The sequence below is a fragment of the Monodelphis domestica genome, chromosome 1, assembly GCF_027887165.1.
Source record: "Monodelphis domestica isolate mMonDom1 chromosome 1, mMonDom1.pri, whole genome shotgun sequence".
Lineage (NCBI taxonomy): Eukaryota > Metazoa > Chordata > Mammalia > Didelphimorphia > Didelphidae > Monodelphis > Monodelphis domestica.
In genome coordinates, this window is record NC_077227.1 from 597692064 (window position 1) to 597719649 (window position 27586).

The 27586-nt window shown below is 35.3% G+C and overlaps 1 protein-coding gene and 1 long non-coding RNA gene across 14 annotated transcripts in view; both read right to left on the bottom strand.

The window, feature by feature from the left end:
* Window positions 1-27586, bottom strand: part of HMBOX1 (homeobox containing 1) — a 276942-nt gene that overhangs the window by 15792 nt on the left and 233564 nt on the right. For 5 of the 13 annotated variants that reach the window (XM_056813718.1, XM_056813719.1, XM_056813721.1 and 2 more), the window contains 4 exons: window positions 3447-3529; window positions 1932-2027; window positions 885-979; window positions 583-654 (listed from right to left, as the gene is read on the bottom strand). In XM_056813718.1, coding sequence (XP_056669696.1) covers window positions 583-654; window positions 885-979; window positions 1932-2027; window positions 3447-3529 — 346 coding nt within the window. The remainder of the gene's footprint in view (window positions 1-582; window positions 655-884; window positions 980-1931; window positions 2028-3446; window positions 3530-27586) is intronic. The other 8 variants (XM_007476504.3, XM_056813726.1, XM_007476501.3 and 5 more) reach the window with 5 other exon arrangements.
* LOC130456546 (uncharacterized) lies at window positions 18018-25660 on the bottom strand. Its single transcript, XR_008915589.1, has 2 exons — window positions 21031-25660; window positions 18018-19983 (listed from the first exon to the last, which is right to left on the bottom strand). It is a non-coding gene; the product is annotated as an uncharacterized LOC130456546 (long non-coding RNA).

Here is a 27586-nt window from a genome sequence, read left to right on the forward strand (position 1 = left end):
GTCTTACTTCCCCAGCCTTTTGTCAAGAACTCTGTAGGTATTAACTAAAGAAGAATCAGTCTTATTGTTTCTAATAGAAGCCAAAATAAGTCAGGATAATGTTAATATGAGGCCAATTCATAATATTGGATAGAGGCATTCTGTCAAAGTCTGGTAGGATATACTAGATAATTGGATGCCAAGTTGAAACTGTTCAGATTTCCATGAAATTTAGCAACATGTGTCAGGAAATTCCCCACATTTATAGCTAATGGATTATCCCATCCAGTGGCTACTATTAATACATTTCCTCCAATCAATGAAGAAAAAAATAAAGGTGAAATGGAAAGACATGCAGGTAGAAAGCATGTGTATGCCCAACATGCCAGAGAGACTCTGGAATAACCACTCATTTTTGCATGAGGGTTACCACTGCAATGGTGCCACAGTGGGTGGGCCTTTGACTTGTACTCTACATTGGTACAATTTAGGCATGAATTATTACTGCCCGGTCGTTCCTATTATTTTTCAAACATTGGGTGTGTGTATGTGGTGAATGGTGCAACTTGCTTGTTTGGATCAGATCCTCCTCTCTTCTTCTACCTTCTCTGCTTCTCTGCCTCCCTCAGAACTTCGTCCCTCCTCCTCCTCCCCATTGCGTACTTGCCAAGTGTCCTGTTGTATGACAATAAATCCATGTGGGTGAATATTGATTTCTCACAAATTAAAAGGAAAACTGAATCTCACCACTTTCCTGTTCAAATTACGTGAGAATCTGACTAGACATATGGCGGGTATTGAGGGAGGGGGAGGTGGCAGAAGAATAAACCCCCTCCCTCCCTGTACAAAATGGGCTCACAGATTTGAGCCCATTTTGCAATCAATGACTCTGCTCAGATGCTCACCTGCTCTGAGTAGTCATTTCCATCTACATCGTCACTGTTGGAATGGCCTCCTGGACTCTGTACATCTATCCCATGACTCTCCAGGATTGCTGCTTCTTCGAAAAAAGCAAATGGATCCCTAAATTATCTGATACGTTATTTCAATTGTTTTAAATACAGAATTATTTCTATAGCTGAGAAAATAGATCTTTAACTTAAAGTCAGTTAATTTTTAAATTGTTAAAAAAGAATAAATTAAAAAAGTTTCTAGATGGTTCATTCATTCATTCAAGTTAAGAATGAAAGAATAATGTTTTGCTATTCAGAAACTCCTATTAGTAAGCATGTAACATTAAAAAAAGTTGATTGGTGCTTAATAAATGCTTGTTATTTGCTAGTTATCCTATTTCTGGCTCTATAAAGCTTTGGAAGGGGACAGTGATAGGCATGTTAGCTATTTATTAAGGGAATGGATTTTCAGTGGTCCAAAAATTCACTCCCCAAACTTGGCCACTTCAGATTCCTTAATGTTCTATTAGATTTGGCTGTGGACCACAAGATAGATTCTTCACAGTGGCTGAGTCATTCTCCAATGATACTGTAAACAGTTAGGTTTCAAGGATGTATCATTAACTCTTTCAAAACAGTAGAAATGATAATCTGTGGCAGGAATATCTTATTACAGAATTTAAGTTGTGACATGTTACTAATTATAAAAATAAACACAATGATGAAAAAAATGGCATTGCTTAGCCATTAAGAAATAAGATGAAGGGAAACATAATATAAACATGTCTAAGGGATTAGAAGTTAGGATCATTTTGAGGCTTTCATAAAATCATAGGATTTATAGCTGGAAGGAACCTTAGAGATTCCAGCAACTTCATTTTAATGATAAAGAAAGTAAGACACAGAGAAGTAAAACAACTAGCTAGTTAAGTAGTAGAAACTGGTTGTTTCCAGATGGAGTCTTACTTTGAAAATATAATGACTCCTATAATACAAAACACTAAGTAGTTTTCAACTACTGAAATGGAGGGGGAAGCGGCAGCCTCTCTGATACATTACCGATATTGGCTCTTCTCTTGATCTCCTTTCTTCTGTTGGCAAACCAGTTGTAGACTTTTAGGGAAGTAACTCGTTCCAGGTCAGACAGCTTTTTGCCTGTGAATACATTCAGTACAGTACAGATGACACAGCTCTGGGCGCCAGGCAGAAACTAGGTGGTATTAGGAATCAAGCTATGTTCTTACCACTCTATCTGGTATAGATTAGGCACTTAGTAAATGATTTTTGAATGATAGGATCATTTCCCAATAACATTCTTCATTCAGTTCAGGAGTACATATAAGATACACATCTTTCTAGAAAGTATATGCATAAGTAGTTAAGCACTTTTAAAATATTACAATGCAGTGTGGGACACCTGCAGTGGTTCAGTATTATTAGTAAATGAGGTCTTCAATAATAAGTGAATTTTCCAGATACAGATGCAAACCCTTTTAAGTCCCCAAATTTTTGATATTGCAACCATTTTGATGGTAATTTCTTTAAAAGTGTACGTATATATATGTCACATGCTTCTCTGACTTTCCAAGTGGAAAAAATAAAGATAATGGAAGTTTTTTTTGCTGAACATTCATATTATATTATTTTGTATAGTACATCATAAACAAGATTTAGTTTAGCTTTTTTTCCCCATTTTCAGACATCACATTGTATCTGTTTCTAAAATCCACAAATTTTCTAGCTTATAAGGATTTTTACTAAGTTACATAGTAAGTAAAACCAGTGTTTGGAATTCAGGGACATAGCTTTAATGCTCAAGAGTTCTTTTTTGCTGTGTTTTGTCTTCTCTATGTTCCAAAGGTTGGAGGTTGTGTGAAATTTACATTCCAGGTAAATTGGTATTACTATTTGCAATATCAATATTTTCAATTTATCATTCTTAAGTCAATAAAAAAAGGTAGGGCTGGCCGAGCAGAGATCAGTCCCACTCTAGTCAAGGCAGGCATGTGCTGAGATTGAGATCTTATTCCATGCTACATAAGAGCTTCTAAGCAGGGTAAGCAGGTAAAGTAGGGTATGGTAGCTTACACAGAGAGTGAGAATTTGAAATTGAACTGCCTATAAATAATCTGTTTTTTTGAGTAGGAATAATGAAGGTGGTACCAATAATAGACTCTCACTAAAAAGGACCCTTCAGCTGAAAAGAAGCTTTTACAAGATAGAGTCTTGATGAATACTAAGCTGGGAAAAAAATCTGTTGTAGTCTCTTTACCGTTTCCCAAATGGAAAAGCAAAATTACTGTATTAAATATCCCTGATTTTAAATTCACATAGAATCCTAATGAGTACAATCTTGCTAATAAGGAATTTTACAAAATCTTTTGGAAAAACAATTTATTTTATATTTCCTATATATTCCAGTAAATGTGCTACCACGAATCTAACAGGTTGAAAACCTAAGTCATGATCCTAATGGCTTGAATGGGCTGGGAGTGCTACCTTGAGAGGGGCTGAGTGGTAAGATTTAAAAGAGAGGGTAACTGACTGTAGCTCACTGAAGGCTCATGGCCTCACCTGGCTTCTGTATGACAGCATTGCAGGCATTGGCAATTTCTTCTCTCTTTGCCTCATCAGGATATTGATTCTCATTGAAGTAACTACAGAAGCAAACAAGAAAATAAGGACATTAAGTTAAGAAATTTAAAAAGCCCCCAAATAGTCCCATCAAAGTATTAAAATGTCTTCCCACATTCCAATATTCCAGTGGTTCTCCTAAATGAAGGCACCTGTTTCAAGAGAGAGAGCTATCTGTCCATTTCTTCTTGGTGATTCTTATCTATGGTCTTTCAGATGGAGAAAAATATTTTAAGGCAGTTGTTTTTAATTACCCAGTCAGTATTTCCCTTCATTAAAAGTAGCAATGAGGTAAGCAGTCTGATGAGCCAACATTAGAAGTACTTTTTAGTTTTCTTGAAAAAATTAAGAATGTCACACCGGAATGGGTCTAGCAAGGAAATTATTTTATCTTTTTCTTTAAACCCTTGTCTTCCATCTTAGAATCAATACTGTGTATTGGTTCTAAAGCAGAAGAATGGTAAGGGCTAGACACTGGGGGTGAAGTAACTTGCCCAGGGTCACACAGCTAGGAAGTGTCTGAGGCCAAATTTGAACTCAGGACCTCCCTTCTCTAGGTTTGGCTCTCAATCCACTGAGCCACCAAGAAATATTTGCTTTTTTTGGTCAATTATATAAGGAAATGAAATAAAGACCATTTCCCCCAAACCATAACAATAAACCATTGAATAATGAAGATCTTTTTGGGAAATAGAACAGAAATCCAAACTGAGGTCAAGGAGATGGAGAGACCCCCAAAGAAAAGACTCTTCTCTAATACTTTTAAGGCTATGAAGCATTCTCTCATTGAGGGCAATGTTGAGAGTACACTATCAGCCACATATGTAAATTATAGATGATGTCAGAAAAAGTAGGTGCTGTTATAAATGTGCAGTCATTTAAGAACCTGATTGAGGAAGAAACACCCTTCATAAGGATAAGCTGTATACAATGATGAACTAGCTTGGTAACATTATAGAAAATTGTGGATCAGAGGATTCGCCTGGAAGGCATCAGGGATCCTGGGTCATGGTTCAGAGGGCACATAAAAACCTTAAAAATTAAGAAATCACTGATCAAGAGTTTGTGGTAAGAGAGTCCATATCTGAATCTAAACTACTGAATAAAGGCTACTCTGTAAGTCATACTCTTAGAATGAGAAATCTTTATAAAAGGGAAAATAATAAAGCATACATTAAAGACTAACATTAAACAAAGGCCATATTCAATTTACATACAAGGTAGATTTGGGGGAAAAATTGAAGTTTAACTTCAGAGCAATATATTTTTCTCTAAATTTTCAGGCTTATTCTACCACACAGAGACATTGGGGTAAATACTAACAGTTTTTCAAACCAAGAGATCAAGAAATTATATATATTTTCAACATGCCTTTAATGGAAAGATTCAATAATTAGTATGTTAAGCATCCTTTCTGTTTGTGGTTATTATGAAATAAATTCTTGTTATAAATCATAATTTTTTACTAACTTGACTCATCTTGATATTTCTTAGTTTTTATTTATATCTCCATAAATAGGTTAAATTATATTTTAAATAAGCAAGATAAGAGTCTATTTCCACAATATTTCTTGCTGACTTCCCCAACTCTCCTCTTACACCATAACTACCCTAGCTCAGATCCTCATTGCCTTCTGCCTAAGAGTATTACAAAAGAAACAGCTAGGTGGCTCAGTGGATAGAATGCCAGGGGTAGAGCCAAGAGGTTCTGGATTCAAATCTAGCTTCACATGCTTCCTAGCTCACATGTGACCCTGAGAAAATCACTTAACACTCCCCCCATCCCCATTGCCTACCCATTACTACTCTTCTGCTTTGGAACCAATACTTGTATCAATTCTAAAACAGAAGGTAAGGGTTATAAAAGAAATAAGAGTATTTCAATAGTTTCCTAATTGCAATCCCTGCATTGAGTTACTGCCTTTTCTAATTCATTTTCTATTCAGTGGCCACATTTATAGTCTATATCACAGGTAGGATCATAGCATTCTCCTACCTAAGAAAATTCAGGGACTCCTATTGCCTCTAAGTAAATTACAGGCTCTTTAGTTGTGCATTTAAAAGCCTTTGCAATTTGGATCCAACTTATGTTTTTTTTAGGCTGTTCAGCTATGACTGCTTCTTAAACACTATTCCAGTCAATCTGGCCAGCTAACTGTTTCCCCTCCACAAAAATCTATCTTCCATCTTTGCGATCCACTTCTGCTTCTCAGAACCCCTAGCTCCCTTTGAAACTCAAGGAGAGTGGCACATCCTTTGGGTGAACTTTCCTGATTCCCCCAGTTCTTATCCACCCCTTCCCACCTGCCTTAACAACTCTGAATTTATTTTGTATTGACCTTACATTTACTTATCTGTGTACATACTATTTCTTCCCTTTAGGGTCAGGGCTGTTTCACTAATATATTTGTATCCTCAGTCACTAATTCCAGGTACATAGTTGGTGCTAAATAAACATTTGTTGGTAGGTTAACTGAACTTGGAGAATACAGCTAGAACAAAGAAAGCAACAGAGAAAGGAAAATGTTAGGTGTCTTGAGATACTGTGAGGAGATCTATTTAGTTGGGATAGAAGCTTCACATAGGCTCTTCACCTTTGTTCCCTTTGGCCATCAAATGAAGCCTAGGGAGAGAATTGTTCTTATATGAATAACAAGGGAATAACTTAGCATAAACAAAGGAAACTAATTATATTAAAATAGTTACCAACATTTAAAAAAAATTCTCAGACTTCAAGTTAAACCCCCCTAACATAAAGGAGTCGGGAAAGAGATAGGCTAGAATGGCAAAATCAGACTATGGAAAGTCTTGAAAGCTGGGCTCTTGTGCTTAGACTTTATTCTGTAGGCAATGCAGAATCAGGATATTTAATCATGAGAGACATGAATAACGTAGTAGTTTAGGAAGATTACACTGGCAGATCTGTGTAGGTTAGATTAGAGAACAAGACATTAGTCACAAAACTACATTGTAAAATACCCTACAATACAAACAATAACTATGGCATCCCTTTGTGACCTACAGTATAATTTAACATGAATTACCAAGGGGGTTTTTTGTGAGGCCATATGCTGAACCTAATTTTCTTTTAAAGTATTAAAAATAATTCAGGGAAGTCAAGGGAAAACTAAGGCCCTGCTATGCTTTATATCCTCGGATCATTCCTGAATTGTCTTAATATGACAGTAAAAGAAACTGAGGCAAAGCTTTGTCCTGTCCAAGACTCCAGAAAGATCTGGTTTCTGAAATGAAATTCATGATCAGAACATACATCTGTTCAATATAAGGAAGTTTATAACCCTAGACATTTTCTAAGACAGAGGAAAGGGGAAAAACATAAATAGAAATCTACAGGTAGCAATAAAAAAAAGTGATAAAATAAATCCTAAGGGTACTACACTTTTCTAGACAAAGGGCAGTTGTCAGTTGAATGATCAGTGAGTGAGCACCTTTACAGGGAAAAACCAAATGATCGCTTTACCAGAAAATGACAGCAAAGAATTAAAATGAAAAGTGGCAAAATAATTTACATGAGATGAGAATCTGTAAGCTGGAAATGAATGGATATGTCCTTGAAGCACTTCCATTTCAATAACATTCAAATCTATAAAAACTGCAGATAGCAAATTCCTCTTTTTGTGCCTATATTAGAATACAGAGATATCAAAGGCTGCATACTTAAGCACGAGGAGACACCATATCAATATATATTTTCAAGGTTTCTCTTTTCACAATATGAAATTTCTCTCATGAAATAATTGCTTGCTCCATTTTCTAATTACAGTTTTAGTTATCAGAATTAAGCTATTTAAATTTTCTAGTCACTGCCCACACCCTTAAATTCTACTGTATATCCTTAAAAAATAAAAAGAACAGACAACCAACAAATATTTTCTGAGTTGATAGTCAATTTAAGGACAGGTTTACTTTCAGAAGAATGGTCTTTCACAAAATTAGGTCTGACATTAAAGAATATCAATTTGGTTCCCTAATGTTACACTCCTTTTTTTATAGGAAAAAGTCACACTTACCACCTGAGTGATGGGCCATATAACCATTTTCAGAGGATCAGTCACCCAGATCCAGAAAGATTCATTTCTGGGTTGGCTAAAGGACTGAGGAAAAATTTAGACAAAGCAAATATTGTGACCATCTAGTAATCTGTTGTGGGTTGTAACAAAATTCCAACTCCTTGACGTAGTAAAACTAGGATATAATATATAAGGGTAGAAAGGGTCAGGATAACTAGGATAAAACTAGGATATAATATATAAGGGTAGAAAGGGTCAGGAAAATGTCTAGAGTGGTTCTAGAAGGGAGTGAGCCAGGTAGCACACAGAAGGAAGAGCACTATTGGGCTGAAACACGTAAGATAACGCTACTTAGGAACCTATACAGTATACTACATGAAATACTTGGGAAATACAAAGCTTAGATAAGACACAAATTTTAGCCTAAAGGCGCTTAGTTTAAGAGAGATAACAAGAAAGTAACAAAGATAACTATAATCTATAGGACTAAGGGAAAAGGCAGTTACCAACCAAGGGGAGGTGGTCAAGGAAAGCTTCCAAAGGGAAGTCATATTTGTACTAAGATTTAAAACACAGGTAGGAATCAGGCAAAGTGGAATAAGGAAATTAGAGACATAGATAACGAAGTCTGAGTAACAGCATAGGAAAGGGAAAGTTCACAGCATGTTCAAGAAAGAAAAGCCAAGTGTGAAGAGAGATGCAATGTGAAATCAATCTAGGATAGCAGGATAATGTCTGTAGAATGCACTTTGAAAGCTATAAAGTGCTATGCTAACAAGAAATATTATTAATATTATTAAATGTTGGGATTGAAGCTGAAATTATCTCAAGGAATTTAGATAAGACTGCCTCACTCTTTTTTATTTGGGAAGTAATAGGGAACCACTGTAGATTTTTAAGGTATTGAGAATGCTATGTGAAAGAATGGTAGGTCAAGCAGAACTTTAAAAAATGTATTTCCCCCCCTCAAACAGAGATTTGGCTACAATTTCCCCATTCTCTACTGAGAAAGTAAGCAAAAAACACATGTGCCTCCAGAAGCAGATTGGATGGTATGCCCTATGTTCTGTTCCCACATGATTTTAATTTCTTCTACTTGATCTCTCTGTTTCTGAAATCTTTAACTCTGCATTGTTTAGAGATTAGAGAGTTGCTTAGAGTACTGAGAAGATAGGTTAATTGCCAAGGGTCACACAGCTGGTATGGATCAGAGGTTAGACTTGAATTCAGGTCTTCTTGACTCCCAAAGCCAACTCTCTATCCACCAAACTACAATACTTCCACATTACTTGACAAGCATAAAGTGGTATCTATAAAAACACTGTTCTTTTATATTATATTTACCAACACTATGGGTGATTATGGGCAATAATTCTGTCTGTAATGATGCATAATTTGCTGAATTCTCAAGGTCATTTCAGGATTTGTCATCTATAAGTTTTTATAATAGCAATTATAATAGCAAGAATAGCAAGCTTCTGATATATAACTCAAACCACCTAATCATGCTTTTTTAGGTATCTGGTAGACACTAAATTTTTGCAGGCTGTAGCAAAATGTTGCATAGTTTCCACTAAGTTTATTGCATAATCTGTATCAAGTCAATAAGTCTGGGCTCCTTAAGTAGAACTTTTCCGTCATTTGCAGTGACAATGACCTGATCCTATGAATAGCTACCATAAACACTGACATTTCTATAAACAAATATGCATGCTTCGGTCATTTGTTCATTGCTTCTTTGCTGACACACTGTTGTTCAAGTTCATGTGGATGTTGCCCATGGAGCACCTGATTGAGACTATGGGATCTGAGTCATTTCATAGGCTCTATCAAGATAGCACTGACTTTTTGGTTAAATTCAACAAATCCAACAGCAAATACTTGTCAGTCTTTATAATTGCTTTGTGAAGCAAGGCTTGCTTATTTCAAAAGCATTTCTGTAATCTTTATATCATGTACTCTGAAAATACCTAATAATCCTCCTCCATTTTTAATAGAAAACATAATGGTGTGCAAATTACTTGGGAAAAGAAATAATTTTGAGGTTTCATTTTATGATAATAGTCATTCATGAATACTTTTCTTAACCCTAAGCTGACCTTGACCAAAGGAAACCAGATGAAGCCAATTTACTTACCTTTAGTTAGTGCGCTTTCAGTGGAGTGCTGGATTTCATGCCCTAAATAAGTGTTTCATTGCTTTGTGTTTTTAAGAACAGATATTACTCCAGGGAAAACATACAGAATCATAGCTCTTAAAGAACACACTTCAATGATGATCAAGAAATAAAAATAGTAGCTATTGGTATGGGAAATTCAAGCATTTCGAAGATGATTCAAACCCATAATGAACAGGATTTCTCAAACTAAAGACCAAGGAAATTGGTGTAGAAAACAAACTATAAAGCCAAGAACTGTTGAACTACCTCACAAAATTGACTAATTAATCCTCAGAAAACTGTCAAAGATTTTCAGAGATGCCTGATAGTGTTATTGATTCATTAAGATATGGGCTTCTTGAATAATATGAAGACCAGTAAAAAAAAAAGGTTATTATCCATTGCCACAAAGAAGAAATGCTTGTCACTGGCAAGACAATACAAAGTCTAGAATACTGAAAAATGGAAAAAGAAATTTTTATTGCTAAAATTATTCCCCCTCCCCCATTCCATACTGTCCTTCAAACCAGTCAGGAAAACATATAAAATATGAGTATCTTCATTAGCATGTAAAACATATACCCAGAAAAATACTTTGGAGATTTTTTTGCTTTCAGCAGCCCTGAAAATGTTGTTCCAAATGAAGAAATGATAAACTCTGAAAAGCATAGTACTATATTGAGAAGTAAGCATTTTCTAGAAATTCTCAAATGGGGAAAGAATACTTCAAGAGGACCTTAAACCATGCCACACATTCCAGTTAAGAAATTTATACAAGAAGTATATAAATAAAAATGCTTTAATGACATGGGAACTCAGATAATTTAAGGGTCACTGAAACCCTAAAGACTACAACCAAGGTTAGACTTCGAAAAATTATTTTGTTCAACAAAAGTATGCTTTTTATCCAATCTGATGGGTGTGGTTTCATGATGAATTAAAATATGAACTCAATATCAAATTGTGTTAAAACGATTGTAACAAAAAGGTAAATTTCATATGAAGTTTTAAAAAATATGAAAAGTTGCAAAGCTTATCGTATAAGCCAAAAAATCTGTTTCAATTTATTCTGTGCAACTCACATCCCACTGAAGTAATCTTTCCATAGTTGCCTTAGGTGGTGAGTCCTATGTTGTATTCCTATTGTCTAAGTTTTTGTTTGAACATCTTGATCACCAACATCCATTTTACTTTGCAAAAAATATGTTAAGATTGGTATTAACAATGGTTTTAATTGCTTCAGCTGTTCTTCCAATGAAGGTTTTATTTCAGAATGCATCACCATTATTATCATCATCATTATAGGGTAAGAGACCAGATAAGAATTCTTGTCTCCTCACTTTTAACCTGGTACTATTTTTTTTTTAAGGACATGCTTCCTGATGGAAAGGTTGGCTGTTGGGTATAGACTTAGTGTAAAGAGTGTTTAAGAGTATTAAGTGGTGTGGACATTAAGTGATTATAGACTGATGGATTATCCTGTACCACAACCTGTTTAGGAGACCACAATATACATGGATGACCTCCTGCTACTTAGAGGAACTGTAGAAACACTGATAAGAGTCCTGAATTAGTCTTTTTTAGATTCCAAGAAAGAGTTATTTTACCACTAACATTTGCCCTATGACCTCATCCACCCCCAACTTTTAAATACATTCACTTTTGTTGTTTAGTAATTTTTCAAGCATGCTTGACTCTTTGTGACCCCACTTCAGGTTTTCTTGGCAAAGATACTGGAGCAGTTTGCCATATCTGTCTCCAGCTCATTTTACAGAGGAGGAAACAGAGGCAAACAGGATTAAATGCTCTGCCCAAGGTCACCTAGCTAGTATCTGAGACTGGATTTGAATTCAGAAAGATGAGTCTTTCTGATTCCAGACCAGGCAATTCTATCTACTTTACCACCTAGTTGCCCATAGCAATTCTTACACAGCAATTCATAATTTAGAAACTATTTTAGGGTGATTATCCTTTAGGTTAACTTTAACCCAATATGTATGGAGCTATTACTTTCTTAAGGTATTTCAAAATGATGAGTCACTAACGTGAAGGTTTCCAGTTAACCCCAACAATAGTCATGTAAAGAGGGTATGTCAATTCCCATACTTGGTTGTACTTTTTCTACTTGGAATCTGCCGAATTTTATGATCCTATGTTGGGGGCTTTAGCCCTCTGACCACAGACCATTTAATTTCCAGATCATCTTTGGCTTGATTTTAGATTCGGAGATTGTAATTGAAAGGAATCTTTTACAGATGAGCAAACTGAAGCCCAGAGAAGTAAATACTTATCCAGCTAATAAGCACTTAAGGTGGGATTTGAATCCAAATCTTTCTGAATTCAATTCTGGTGTTCTGTCTACTATATCACGCTAACTCCCATACACCACAATCTCTGCAAGTATTCTTCCAATTTTTATGTCTTGATTTCTTCTAATATTCTAAACCCTGAATTTTAAAGTTTTAAGTCTGTTCATTCTTTTTTCAAAAAGTCATTGTTTCAGAGATTCTTTATTGCTTGTTCTAAGTTATCTATTTTCTCTTTTTTTAGTACTTAAGAGTTCTCATTTCCATCCTAATTTCTTCCTTTATTTCCTTTATACATTGTATGTGTCTGGTATGTCATCTCTTGCCCTTTCTACTACTACCTTGATCACTACTTCTCCTTGGAACCTGGCAGAGTCAGCAAAGAAATTGGAGGCCAAGAGTGCTGATAATTGCAGTGACTTTTTTTCTAGTGCCGCCCCCCTCCCCCCAATCCACCAACTCTTCCAGCTGGGCCAGAGAGCCATCATGGAGAGGAATGAACTTTGTGGAAAATAGGCCTACTATTCCTGCAACACTGCTGAACAACAGGCAAGGTAAGGATAAGAGGTCGGGGAATAGTAGCACCCTCCCCTGCTTCTCCTATCCTTTTACCTTCAGCGCAATTAGCCCTGCCTCTACAGTAATTTTTCAGGACAGCAACCAATCAACTTGATTCTGCAAGGGCTATGACTTGTATACGCAAAGTTACTAAAAATCCTGAAGTTCTCACCATGAAATCCTTGACAATTTCTAATGGTTCAACATGAAAAAGTTACAATTTTATGAAAAGGAGACACATTTACATCTGCTTTGCTGCTGCGCTATATAAGGAACCACTTTGCATATGGCTTACAGCTGAAATCTCCTTCATATATTGCCTCCCATATTAGAACCGTTGCTTCTTATGATCTTGCATTTGCTTTCTTAAGTCTTGTATTTGTGTCCACTGTACTTAATATAGTGTTTCAAGCATAGTAAATACTTAATAAAAGTATTCATTCATTTTAATCTAAATCACTCTTAACTATTATCATTGTCAAAGATAGGAGAAAAGTCTCCTATTTTCCCTCATTGGGGCTTTAGCACTATTTTCTTTTGCACCATTTTTATTCATTATATTATAGGCCTTTTTGGGATATTAAAAAAATTTTTTTCTTTTGTCATTTTCCTTGGGATGGATTTTTTTCTACCTCCTCTATTTTTTTTCTATTCTTTTACTTTATTTGGCATATTTCTTGTTACTCTGAAAAGATAATGAATAAAACCTGGATATGGGAGTGAGGAAGACTTAGGTGTCTAAGATAAAACTCAGTTTTTGAGCTTGGATGGCTTGGTGAATTGATAGCTATATAGCAGAGTAAGCTAGGGAGTCTTTTTCAAGAAGGCAATATTTCATTGTAGGAATGTTAATTTTAGATGAAAGTCTAACTAAATTTAACTAAATTTACTGTAATATTATTGCTAATAAATAAGACATTCCAGAATTTTCATAGAAATCCAACAAACCAAATTCTTTTTCCACAAGTTCAGAATTAGTTGTTATTAAACTATTAAATAATAAGAGGCAGCTTGTGGTGCAATGGGTAGAGCAGTGAAACTGGAATTCATAAGACCTGAGTTCAAATTCACTCAGACATATAAGGATCAAATGTGGTATTTGTAAAGCATCTAGCTCAATGCCTACCACCTAGCAGGTACTATATAAATGCTTTCATTTTAATCATTACTGAGAAATAACAAATCTTATAGGATGCCCACTATAAGTATGGCTGAGTAGTTTACATGTTTCTTATTACTTGCTATATGTAATTTCTTGCAAAACAGTATACCTTTTATGAACTAACAAATTTCAGAATTAGAATTCTTTGATATTAAATGTGGTAGAATAAAAACCAATCAGATTTATTTGAGCTTTCTTGTTAATTGCTGAAAAACCTAACCTTTTTATTCTCAGAAAAGAAATGCTTTTTATTTAACAGTAGGCTGATAATTAAGAGGTTAGGGTTCTAATACTAACTTTTAAAACAAACCAGATTTAGCACTCATAAAAAGTGACAACTCTATATATCAGTTCTGACTTCTTGTAAATCACTTTATTTTAGGTTTGTGAGATGCATGTAATTGAGGAAGATTCTTTTAGTTAGTTATAGTTTTATTTACATTTTTAAAAAATAACTAACACAATGCAGAAAGGGGAATTAATATTTTTAAGTGTAAATCATTAGCTCATAGATTTGGTGATGGGGGGGGGGGGGGTCTCAAAAGCCATTAAGTCCAACTGGATCATTTAATAGGTGAGGAACCTGTGTTGCCCAGGGTCATAAACCTAGTGTCTAAGGAATGATTTGAACTTAATTCAGTCTTCCAGAGACAAAATCCCATGCTCCACCCACTCTATTGCCTGGCTCTAATGTCATGGCTGGTCTTAAAATTTCTCTTAAAGGGTTCTCTAATCTTTGGTCATGTGCCCTTTTGACTACAACTATTTTCTCCTCACCCATGAGATCTGATCTTCCAATTCACAAATTAAAACTATAGGGAATAAAGCCTTTAATTCATCTTTGCCTGCTGTCCCCTGACCCCCACACCCAATGTTCCCCAGTTACATGAGATCCCTTTTCTGTGGCCTGCACTGATTTATCTAAAACCTGATCATTTACAAAGAGGGAATAAATTGTCCTTAAAATAAAATGAAAGGCTTTAAAAAATCATTTTGCCTACTATCTTTTTTGATTTAAAACTTAAAATTAGTAATAAAACAATCATAAGGTGGGATAGGGGATTTCTTGCTCATACTTTCTATTTGTTTAGTGTTTTGATAGATTAAAAATGAAACAAAATGAGATTCATAGTTATCTTGAGAATGAAATCCTGTAATGATACTAAAACAATAAATTCTCATAGGGACAGGATTTTGTAATATCATACAATCAGACTTCAAACTGAATTCTCAATCCAGTTGTTGTTCTAGTCCTTCATTAATCTGTAGAAAGTTGAAAATTCCTAGAAATCAGATCCTATCTCAACATAAAGAGATGCTGAGATAATGGAACAAAGATAATCTTATCTCACCACTGCTATAAAATAATGTAATTTCAAACAGAAATAGTACAAGAAATAAACTATCCTTTTCCTAAAAAATAAAATCCTTTTGATTTAATTTCCTTACAAAATTTAAAGTTCTCATGACAGAGCTTATTCCATTCAAACTGTGTTGCAGCATTCCATATATGTATTTACAAAGCTTTATGTGGTTCAAATAGCTTACAAAGATGGATGACACTTCTGTCCTTTTTTTAAAAGATCTTACATCCACCACAACATTCCTTAAAATCATTAATATGTATTTTAAATTTGTTAAACATTTAATTTAACATGTGATATTTTAATTTGAATTTGACAAATCTTTGTCAGTCAGTAGTCAATATAAGCTGCTTCAGAATTCTTTTTGTGGCATACCGTACATTAAAAATAAGGTTAATTACACTGGAGATAAACTGAAAATGATTGAGTATGCAAAGAACCTTTTCTGTATTATCTCATTTGACTCTGGACAGAAAATCAAATATTATTTTTGCCATTTTGTAGATGAGGAAGTTGAGGCTCAGACAAGTTATGGATAAAAAGCTAGTCAGTGTCAGAGATTCTAAGCATTTTTGTTTAGAGGGAGCAAAGTTTCAAAAAGCAGAATGCCATGTCTTTGGAGATCTAATAGAAGCCATTTTGGAGTTAACAATCTATAGTATTTCTAAACAGACAGAAGTCCATGGTGAGAAAAAAAGATAGTTCTAGAGCTCAGGTGAATTCAATTCATGTTTGCTTTAGAGAACAATAGTTAAGATGTCAGAACATAATTCAAAATGTGTTTCATGGTTACCACTTTCCACCCAACACCTGAGAATTTGTTCTTGAACTTTACCCAGTTACCCAGTTAAATGTCTTTATTAAGAGGGAAAGAGTTTAGTGTGGGTCGTTTTCTTAGAAATTTGAATATGTATTGCTATGGTTTCCTTCATTCAAGTAAATTTGAAAAGGACTTTAGGTTGGAGAAATAGTTATCTCAATATTTTCATTTAGAGGGAGAAAAAAAAAACTTTAATGTTTCCACCCACTATACCAAACTTCCTCCAGAATTTAACAAAATTGATTTCCTTCATTCATCCTTATGATTAACAACAAAATCATCCATTAAAAAAAAAATCTCTTCCTGGACAGAGGCCAGAGATTGAATTTTGTGGTTTCACTGAGACAGAAAGCTTCCTAGGGAGGAACAATGTAACTGATAGTTTTAACAGTTGCTTAGACCACTTTGAGGTTAAGTGACCTGTCCAAGGTCAAAGGGCCAATATTTTGGAGGTGATAATGGGAACCTAGGCTTTAAGGCTGGTTCTCTAGTCACTCTATTTTACTGACTCTTTATGCTAACGATGAAGAACAAACGTTTTGGATTTCTTATGGTCAAATATTTGCCAAACTTAGATCCTCTAAACAATATGGCACTAGAGCTCTGGATGCAAAACCTTCTAATAGAGAATGGTAAATCTCCAATACCAACCTGGGAGAAGTAATACAGGACCAGTGGGAGAAGTAGCAGAAAAAGTAGTGAATCTGGAGTCAGGAAGACCTGAGTTCAAATCACAGTTCTGCCACATTCTACCTGTTTGACTTTAGGTAAATAATTTAATCTTTCTGGGCTTCAGTTTTCTCATCTGTAAAAATGAGGGCTTTGAACTAGAGAACCTCCAAGGCTCCTTCCAGCTTCAAATTGACCATCTTATGATCCTAGGAATTTTTTCCTCACGTTCAAATCCCAATTTTTTGAGAGGGGAGAGGGGTCAGGAGGTAAGGAGAGGGTGGGGAGTGGACCAACTCTTCTTATCAAGTAAAATGGATAGGACGGGGAAAAGTTACTAAACCAAATTTCAAGGGTAAAAGATCTATCTATCTATCTATCTATCTATCTATCTATCTATCTATCTTTTTTTTGGCTGTACTGCAAACTTGGCAAAAGTTAACAAAGCAGCATGGCAGCCAAAAAAGATTTTGATTTCAGTAAACTGATGTGGCTAGATTCTGGTGGTTAAGTATCAGCTTTTGAGAAGAATATTTTCAAGATGGGGGGATGCAAAACTATGCATTTATGTATTTATATATAAATTTATATATTATATAATTTAAAGGAGCTTTGTGTGTTTACCCTGAAGAAAATAAGATTTAAAGAGGACAAGAAAGCTGTCTTTAAGTGAAATATGTAGAAGGCTTTCACATAAAAGACTTATCACTTGCCTTGCTGTGCTTAGAAATAAGCATTAAGAGCCATGGGTGAAAGCTGTGGAGTTTCTCTCTGCTATTTTGAGTCAATGTAAGGAAAAATTTCCTCACAATTAGAACTATTCAAAAGTAGGATCAAGCCGTGCCTCAGCAGGCAGCCAAATTGTATCTCACTGCAGGTCTTCAAACAGGTTTGGCAACTACTTTTGGGGGATATTTTGGAGGTAACTTCTGCTTAGATATGGGTTAGACTTGACCTCTGGAGTCCCTTTGGAACTCTGAAATTCTCTAAGTATCTTTTCCAAAGTTTTATAAATGAGAACTTAGTCTGCATTTGAAAAACTTACATTTCTTTAAAGAAACAAATTGCTCTCTCCAAATTAGTTTTTTTAGGCAGTATGACTATAAAGACAGGGTAGACATATTTCAATAAACCATCCATCTAGGAGCTATAGGCTTTATTGCTCTGGAGCTTCCTAGTGCTTTAGAAGTGAAAAGTCTAAGAAAAAAATGATTGAAAAACAATTGTAGGGAGCAGCTGGGTAACTCAGTGGATTGAGAGCCAGGCCTAGAGATGGGAGGTCCTAGGTTCAAATCTGACTTCAAACACTTCTTGTGACCTTTTACCATTCTTCTGCCTTGGAACCAATACATAATATTGATGCCGAGATGGAAGATAAGGTTAAAAAAAAAACACCACAATTGTAGGCAAAGAATCAAAACTGTCCTATGAACAAATAAAACATTGACATGGCAAGGAATGACTTTATTATTAACAACTTTTTACATTTATATAAAACTCTATAGTTTACAAAGTACTTTCACATACATTATTTTCTTGGATCCTTGAAACAACTCTATGAGGGTTAAGTAGTCACACATTACAGATGAGGAAACTGGCTCAAGAAGAGTAAATGATTTGCTCACATTTATATAGGGAGTAAGCAGAGGACTCAGGACTTGGACCTAGGTCTTCTAGTTCTAAGTTCATTATTCTTTCAATCATACTACAATGCCATAAATCCAAACACAAGTATACCCCTATAGCTTGTATAATGAATTCATATACACCATAGGTCAAAACTTGTCACAGAATACAAGAATAACAGAAGGGATTTTGAGGAACATCTAATCCAATTCTTTTATTTCTCTGATGGTACTGAGAAGGACCAAGGAGAAGTAATGACTTTGAGGCCACATAACTAGTAAGTGGTAAAGCTGGGAAGTCTAGGTGTCTCGACTCTCATTTTCTTTATCACAGACTCACACTACCCAGTTTATATAGTTAGACTCTAGGACCTGAGGGGAGTCATCTTTAATTTGGAGATAATATTTTATACTTTAGATCTAAAATATCAATGTCTATACCAGGGAGTCTATAAACTATCAAAGGACATACCAGTGTGGCAGCATGAGCAGAATACTAACAACAGACCTAAGTAACACATCCCAATATTAGCCAGGGCCTTCTATCCACAGAAAAGTAAAACATGATATTGCATGTCCTAGAGATTACCCAGCTACTAATCCTATTTCTTCCTTGATAGAGAGAGGCCCTCAATTCAATAAGCCCTGGTACTACTCATGCAAAACAGCATCTACATGCAATAAAAGTCTATATACAGAACAGTAAATCCATAGCAACACTGATATCATGAAGTTTTGATTTAATTGCTAGAATAGCAAGAGGTTTCCCATCCTTTGTATAAAAATCCAAAGATCTGTCTATATAATACCATAGTTAATTCAAGCTACATTATGAATTATCTTCTTGATCTCAAAAACCCTTCACAGTCTAAATTCTTTGTTTCTATATTTTAATGCTTTACTGACCTGTCAGATACTGGCTTAAATCAGATACTATTAAGTTGTATGCTAAATATGTTTTTATGAATGTGAGCTAATTCCCTTGAGGCTCTGAGAAGTTTGGATACTTGGCATTTATCATTCAAGTCTTGCAGAAAAACATGAAACAAGATCTTGTAAGGATTTAGTCAGATAACTTAAAAGTTCCATGTGAATTATTTGCCCGTCTGACCTGTCTAGGTGTGAGTTCTATTACTGGTGAGAGTGAGGGTCTATTCAGATAAAACTATAGCCTTTAGGATAAAAGTAGGGCAAAGTTCCCTACAAAAATGTCACCTTTGACCATGAAGACTATTTCAATGAAGGCAACAAGAAAAGAACAACAGAGATAATTTTCTGGGGAAATTCAAGCAAATATTTTTAAAACTTAACAACAACAACAACAACATACACACAAAGCTGAATAACCATTTTTTTCTTTAGAAAAAGTTGTTTCAGATTAATCTAACTGGGATAATTATTAGATCATAACAGTTTGAGTCTACCCCAAAACTGCTGAAATCTCCAGTTCATTTCGTTAGAACGAAGACTAACTAATAAAAGAAAAAAAGGTTTTCAATGTCTCTGTTCCACCAAATTTCTGGTTTCCTATGCAGCTTCTCAGATGTGGATGCATACTAGTGAAAACTACTATCTCTGGGTAAAAGCGCATAAAGACTACTAGTGTGCTTCTAAACTCCTTGAAGAATACACTGGTGATGCTGGTGGGCTTCTTGGATGCATCTGCTTGACTTCCACTCTCCTTCACTTCGACTGGAGAGAAGTTGCATCTTCCTCATCTCTGGTTTGTCAGGCTTCACTCACTGGTGGGAAGTTGGTCAGAAGTGGAGATTTTGTTTGGTGACCTGGAATTGGTAAGTTGCTCATTTTACACTTTGTGTATAAGTTGACACATTTGGGGGGACTTTATTTTTAGAGTTAAAAAAATTCTGATTTTGAAACTAATTATATACAAAGATAATCTGACCTAAAGTTTCTGGTTTTTTTTTTTCCAAAGTGGTGATTATCACCAAACAGACTACTCTCTCTTGCCCAGTTCCCCCCAACCAGTGACGAATAACATGCATTAACCTGGCATTAAAAGTCTATAGGCCCTGAAAAGAAATGGTCCACTTGGGAAATTAATCCAATGCCCCTGATCTCATTGGGCAGGTGTTCTTACCAAATGAGTTAACTCAAGTCATGGGAAATATAATAATCATAATATTAATAATAGCATTTATATAGTGCTTTAGGCTTTGCTAGTACTTTACATATATTATCTCTATTACAGAACATTTTCTTGAGGTTTTAGTTACATTAGTCTGAGATGGTCCTAACACTTACATGACAGCAAAGGGATGAACAAGGTGGCTTGTTAATATTTCTTCCTGCCCTAATATGGTTTTATTTTCAGATGTACTGCAAAACTGAGGACTTAAATAATGAGTCACCATGGCTTGATTTTCAAGTCAACTTTCATAGGATCATAGAACTTAAAGATGGATGGAAACTTTGCGATCATTTAGTCCAAACTTTCTTAAAAAGATCTAGAGAGATAAAAGACTTTTCTGAGACCATACAATTAAGTAACAGAGACAGAGATGGTATCCAGGGTCTTTTGATGCCAAATCCATTATTCTTCCTGGTATACCATTATGCCTCCCACTAATTAATGTTCCATTTTTGTTGATATATAATGATTACATAAGGCAATGCCAATTAATTTGCTCAAAAATTTCTGAAGAACATACTTAACATTCTTATGGAAACTGTCTGATATTTCCCGAATTGTGCAACCTATACTTTAAAGTAATAATCTCTGACCAACATCTTTAGACTAGTTATGAAGTTTCACATTTGCCAATGTTGTTTCTTTTATAAAAGGTTTTAGTGTTGTATTTTGTTCCCACCTCAGTGAATTCCAAAAATATATTCTTCTTCTGCTTCTCCTCCCTTAACTCCTCCAATTTCCCTGAACCCTGCCTGAAATAAAGGAAAGAGCTAACTTAAACTGATTGAAAACATGATTGCCTAACAAGAGTAAGCAACATTAATTCTTTTGTAGACACTAGCATCTGTACTGTATATGTCCTCCAGGACCAAAACTTGGTCAATGCAATTTCTGTATTGGCCTTTGGGTATTTTAATATACATTGTTATAGTTACTTCGAATACTTTTCTCCTTGTTTTGCTTAATGCAATCTACTACACATCATACATATCTTCACTTTTTGCCAGTGCCTATTACGATCAGGCATTAAATGTTGTCTATCCTTTGCTTTCTATTCTGTTATATTTTGTTCTGTACTCTTGATTCACAAAACATATTCTAATTCAGGCCTTTAATTACCTCTCACCTAGACTATTACAAAAATCTACTAATTGGTCTCTCTGCACTACTAATCTCTCTTCCATGTGGTTACCAAATTAGTATCCCTAAAACTAAAGTCTGACTATGCTACTCTCCTTTTCAAAAAGATTCACTGGCTATTTACTGCTTCTAGAATAAGGTATCACTTCCTGTATTTGACATCTAAAACCAGTAATGATTAAACTCTCTTATCTTTCCAGGCTTATTTCACATTGCTTCTCCTTATGTACTCTCTGTATTCATGCCAAAGTGGTCTAATTGTTATTCTTTATGCAAGATATTCTGTATCCCATCTCAGGACCTTTACACAAGCTATCCCTGATGTGTGGACTGTATTACCTCAGAGGTTATGTGTCATTCAAATCACAGTTGAAAGGGATCTCCACCAGGACATACTTGATAACTATTCATCCAGTCTGTTTAAAGACCTCCAATTTGATAGAACCCACTATGTCAATGGTAGCCCATTCTACTTTTAAAAAGCTCTAATAGAAAGATTTTCTCAAATTGAGTCTAAATTTGCTACTTTTCAACTTTTATCTGACTCTGACTTCTAAGATCCAAAGAGATATAAATAAATATAATCTCTCTTCCACATAACAGTCCTTCAGAAGACGAGTTATCATGGTTCCAAAGAGTCAGTCTTCTCTTTTGCAGGTTAAACATCTCAGGTTTTCTTTTCATAATACTGACCCTGGAGCCTTCAACATTCTGGCTCTCCTCTTCTGGACAGTCTACAGTTTATTAACATCTTACTTAAAATATGGTGCTTAGAACTGAACATAGTACGTGGTGTTGTCAAGGCACAATACAGAGAAACCATTAACTTATACCTTGAAGTTATATCTTCCTTAATATAACCAAATATAACCAAAGATTGCATTAGCTACTTTTGGTTTCCATAGCACAATAGGGGACTCCTTTAAGCTTCCAATACCCTAAAACCAAAAATTCCTTTGCAGAAAGTGCCACCTGAATGTCTTCCCCAGTATTATACAATTGAAGCTGATTTAGTGAACCCAATGTAAAGTTTGAAATTTATCCTTATTGAATTTCATTTTATTAGGTTTAACTAAATGCTTATCAGTCAAGTTTTAGATGACCTTGTCATTCATCCATTTCTTTCTCTTCTCCTACTACTGCTCATATCTCACCAAACACTATGAATTATTACTCAGCTCCTATTAATATCTCATCAAACGGTATAAGGGAAATCATACAATGGAGATGACTGGATCCACTACAAATTTATGTTATGTAATCTATCTTATGCTTCATTAATTGATTCTTTATTCAACTCTTCACAGCACTATTCTAAACCTTTTCTCTCCTCCAACCTCCCAAACTACCCTTGCACCCATCAACTATCATACTTTACTGAGAAAAAAGAATCTATTCATTTTGAATGACCTCTTCTTAACTCTGTGCTATATTTCAAAATCCCTTGGCATTATTCCTCTATTCTTTCATCCTTTACTACAATTACAGATGAATGGGTAGTTCAACAAGGTCAATCTCTCTCCTTGTACAACTGAGCTCATCTTTTTTTATCAGATTGTCCTCACAATCTATGTATGATAGATACTTCTGCTGCTTCCTCTTTTTAAACTTTAGTCTCTTTTCTATCTAGTAGCTCATTCTCTGTTATCTCAAACTCTTTGAGTAGTTCTCCATACTTCACTTTCTCCTAAACTATAAGCTGTCCTATATCTGTCTTTATTTGATTTTGGGGGGAGGGGGTTACATATCTTTATTCCTATTGACAAACTTATGGGGAAAAGCTGTTTGTATCTGTTATTTTCATTTTCTCCCCTCCCATTTCTCAATCTTTTACAATCTGGCTTTTGACCTAACCACACAATTAAAACTACTCTCTTTGAAGTTACCTAAGATCACTTAATTGTCAGATCTTTGACCTCTCTGAAGCAAATGACATTTTTGACCACTTGCTCCTCTTGAATGTGTCTTGATGCTACTCTCTCTGGGTTCTTTTTCTCTCAATTTCTCTCCTCCTTTTAAGTCTCTTTTTACTAGATCATTCATATCCCCCCCCCCAACTATGGATGTACTTTAAGGCTCTTCTTTAGAGAGAAGAGGGCCCATTTGTACTCCTTTTGAAGCAGTTATCACTGGTATACAAATGACTCCCAGAACTAGATATCTAGCTTTGGTCTCTCACCTGAATTCAATAATGCATCTCTAAATGCCCATTGGACATGTAAACTACAAATTCGAAAGACACTTGAAACAACAATATAGCATTGGTCTTGGTCTTTTCCCTCAAACTCATTCCTTTTCTAAACCTCCCTTCTTCCATGGAGAGTACCATCATCTATCGAGACATCCAGATGTAATAATCTTAAGAGTTATCTCTGACTTCTTATTCTTCAACCCATATTTTCAATCAGTTGCCAAGCCTTGTTCTTTTTACCTCTATATCTCCCAGACATCCTGTCTCTCTATGCACATAACCATCACCCTAATTCTGGCCCTTATTCCTAAATTATTGCAACAGTTTATTAATTGGTCTTGGTCTCAACCTCTCCTCTGGAATCATTTCTCCACAATCTGATAGAGCAATGCTTGTAAAGCACAAGTCTGACTAGGAAATAAGACTATTTTGGCCTTACTTGTTCTTGATAAAAACCATGTTGATTATTTATAATCACTTTTGCTTTCATCAACTGTTTTCTTTATAATTAGTTCTAGAATTTTCCTAGTAGCTGAAGTCAATTTCTCTGGATTAAAATCTATAGATTTTGTTCTCTTCTCTTTTTTGAAAACCAGAATGACACTTTTCCTTCTCCAAACGTGGGCTTCCTTTCCAGATTTCTATAATCTTTCAAATATTACTTAGAGGTTTACCAATAATATTTTCTATTTCTTTCAGATATGAGGATGTAGGTTCACCTTGGGCATGTTACGGGCTCATAGCCCATGGATATCTTTTCATTCATTCATACACTCAGTCAGATCCATCCCTCTTTGCATTTACTGCTTCCTTTGACAGGGTTCGTTAGGTGCTTTCTTAATATTTCCTCATTTATCTATCTTGTAGTAGGGCCATTTTTGTTCTGTTCATTGCCACCACAAAGGTCATTCTTCATGGGAAAGAAAAGAGAACCAAATTAAGAACTGTATGGTTTAGTTTTCTCACTCCTGTGAATTATCATTAACCCACTCATACCAAAGAGCAAGTCCTTTTAATTCTTTGATGCTCCTCTTTCCCCCAAAAAAGGTCATATATTTATGTTAAACTAGAATGGCCTATTTTTTTTTAATCATGGTTATCTTTTGTTTGGCTAAGATTTCTTCTCCTTCTCACTAACCACAGATCTAAAGGTAGGTCCTTCCAATGAATCTCCCTTCATACTTTACATTATTATAACGAAGTGATTTCAAATATGTACAGCATACTTCAAGGGATTTATTATTCATACTAATAGGGAGTTGGGGGGTACAGCCAGGATCCAAATTGTATAATGTGACCACCAAGGTAGGGGATGGGTAGCCACCCCACCATTTCTATTATGGGTTCTTAAAATGATGGGAGTCAAATGCCAGCATGTACTTCTAATAAGGAAAGAATGCTTAGAGAAAGCAATATAATGTTTTGGATTTCATTAGCACAACTATATTAAAAGGACCATTTGGTTTTCCTCAAAGACTGCCAATGGTGTTTGGTAGTATATTACATTAATAAAGCAACTCATCAATCTCTGACTTTGTCAGTTAATTGTTAAAATTAATGATGTAGAATGATACCCCTTTATGAACTTGTATTATTTTTTTACATTATGTAAGTATAAAAGTGTCTCATCAAAAGTGGTAAAATTCTTAATTATGCCCTCTCTCAACACTGAATTTTTTTAAACAAATAAAAACAATGAAGCAAAATTGATCACCAAAATGACATTTTTACAAAAATCTGTTTCAGAAGACCACTCCATCTCTATCAAGAAGAGGGATGTAGAATCACAAAATGTAAAATAAATAATTTTGACTACATCAAACTAAAAAGCTTTTGTACAAACAAAACCAATATAACTAAAATCAGAAGGGAAACAACAAATTGGGAAAAAATCTTCATAGAAACCTCTGACAAAGGTTTAATTACTCATATTTATAATGAGCTAAATCAATTGTACAAAAAATCAAGCCATTCTCCAATTGATAAATGGGCAAGGGAAATGGATAGGCAGTTCTCAGATAAAGAAATCAAAACTATTAACAAGCACATGAAGAAGTGTTCTACATCTCTTATAATCAGAGAGATGCAAATCAAAACAACTCTGAGGTATCACCTCACACCTAGCAGATTGGCTAACATAACAGCAAAGGAAAGTAATGAATGCTGGAGGGGATGTGGCAAAGTAGGGACATTAATTCATTGCTGGTGGAGCTGTGAACTGATCCAACCATTCTGGAGGGCAATTTGGAACTATTCCCAAAGGGCGACAAAAGAATATCTACCCTTTGACCCAGCCATAGCACTGCTGGGTCTGTACCCCAAAGAGATAATGGACACAAAGACTTGTACAAAAATATTCATAGCTGCGCTCTTTGTGGTGGCCAAAAACTGGAAAACGAGGGGATGCCCATCAATTGGGGAATGGCTGAACAAATTGTGGTATATGTTGGTGATGGAATACTATTGTGCTAAAAGGAATAACAAAGTGGAGGAGTTCCATGGAGACTGGAACAACCTCCAGGAAGTGATGCAGAGCGAGAGGAGCAGAACCAGGAGAACATTGTACACAGAGACTAATACACTGTGGTATAATCGAACGTAATGGACTTCTCCATTAGTGGCGGTGTAATGTCCCTGAACAACTTGCAGGGATCCAGGAGAAAAAAACACCATTCATAAGCAAAGGATAAACTATGGGAGTGGAAACACCGAGAAAAAGCAACTGCCTGAATACAGAGGTTGAGGGGACATGACAGAGGATAGACTCTAAATGAACACTCTAATGCAAATACTATCAACAAAGCAATGGGTTCAAATCAAGAAAACATCTAATGCCCAGTGGACTTACGCGTCGGCTATGGGGGGTGGGGGGGAGGAAAAGAATATGATCTATGTCTTTAACGAATAATGCTTGGAAATGATCAAATAAAATATATTTAAAAAAAAAAGAAGAAGAGGGATGTGCATTTCACTCTCTGTTCTCCTATCCATTGCAATTATCCTGAATTCAGGAGCTTTTCAGGTTGACTGCTTATTAGCATGGGCTTTTTAATACTATTACTATTATAATCAATGTGTACATTATTATCCTATTCTAAGTTCATAAAAGTCTCCATGTTTCTCCTAATTCCTCATATATTTTGTTTCTTGAAACTCAATGACATACCCTTTACAACATGTTTGTTTTTTTTCAGTAGCTGAAGCAAAAGTGGATGAGGAACTTTTGTCCTGATCTAAGGAACAGAAAAATCTGAAAACCACTGTTGTCACTGGTGTGTATTATGCAGATTGGATAAGACATGAAATCACTGCAACTATGTCTTGGTAATTTCTCTTTTGGCTATTTCTACTTCATCAAGTAGTAACATGATTAAGTTTTCAATTTTAAAATGCACTTATGGAATTTAACCCCTATAACGTATATCCTATACTGGATATGAATACAAAAGACAGAGATAACATTACTTGCCAATAAGCTGAAAAATTTTCCCTGCTTCTCTCTGAATGGCCTAATGGATTAAAATGAGGTCATGTCTAGGCTCTGACTGTCTCCAACAGATGTTAAGAACTGATTTCTCTTTGCAGTAATAGGGGATACATGGTTCACTATATTCTGATTTGGTTTGTTAAAAGATTGAATCTCTTTAAAAATATTTTACTTCCAGTTATCCATTTCAGGGCAACTAGATGGCATAGTGGATAGAGTGCCAGGCCTGGAGGCAGGAAGACTCATCTTCCTAAGTTCAAATCTGTCCTCAGACACCTACTAATTGTGTTATGCTGGGCAAGCCACTCAACCCTGTTGGCCTCAGTTTCCTCATCTGCAAAATGAGCTAGAGAAGGAAATGGTAAATCACTCTGGTATCTTTGACAAGAAAATCCAAAAGAGGGTCACAAAGTATAA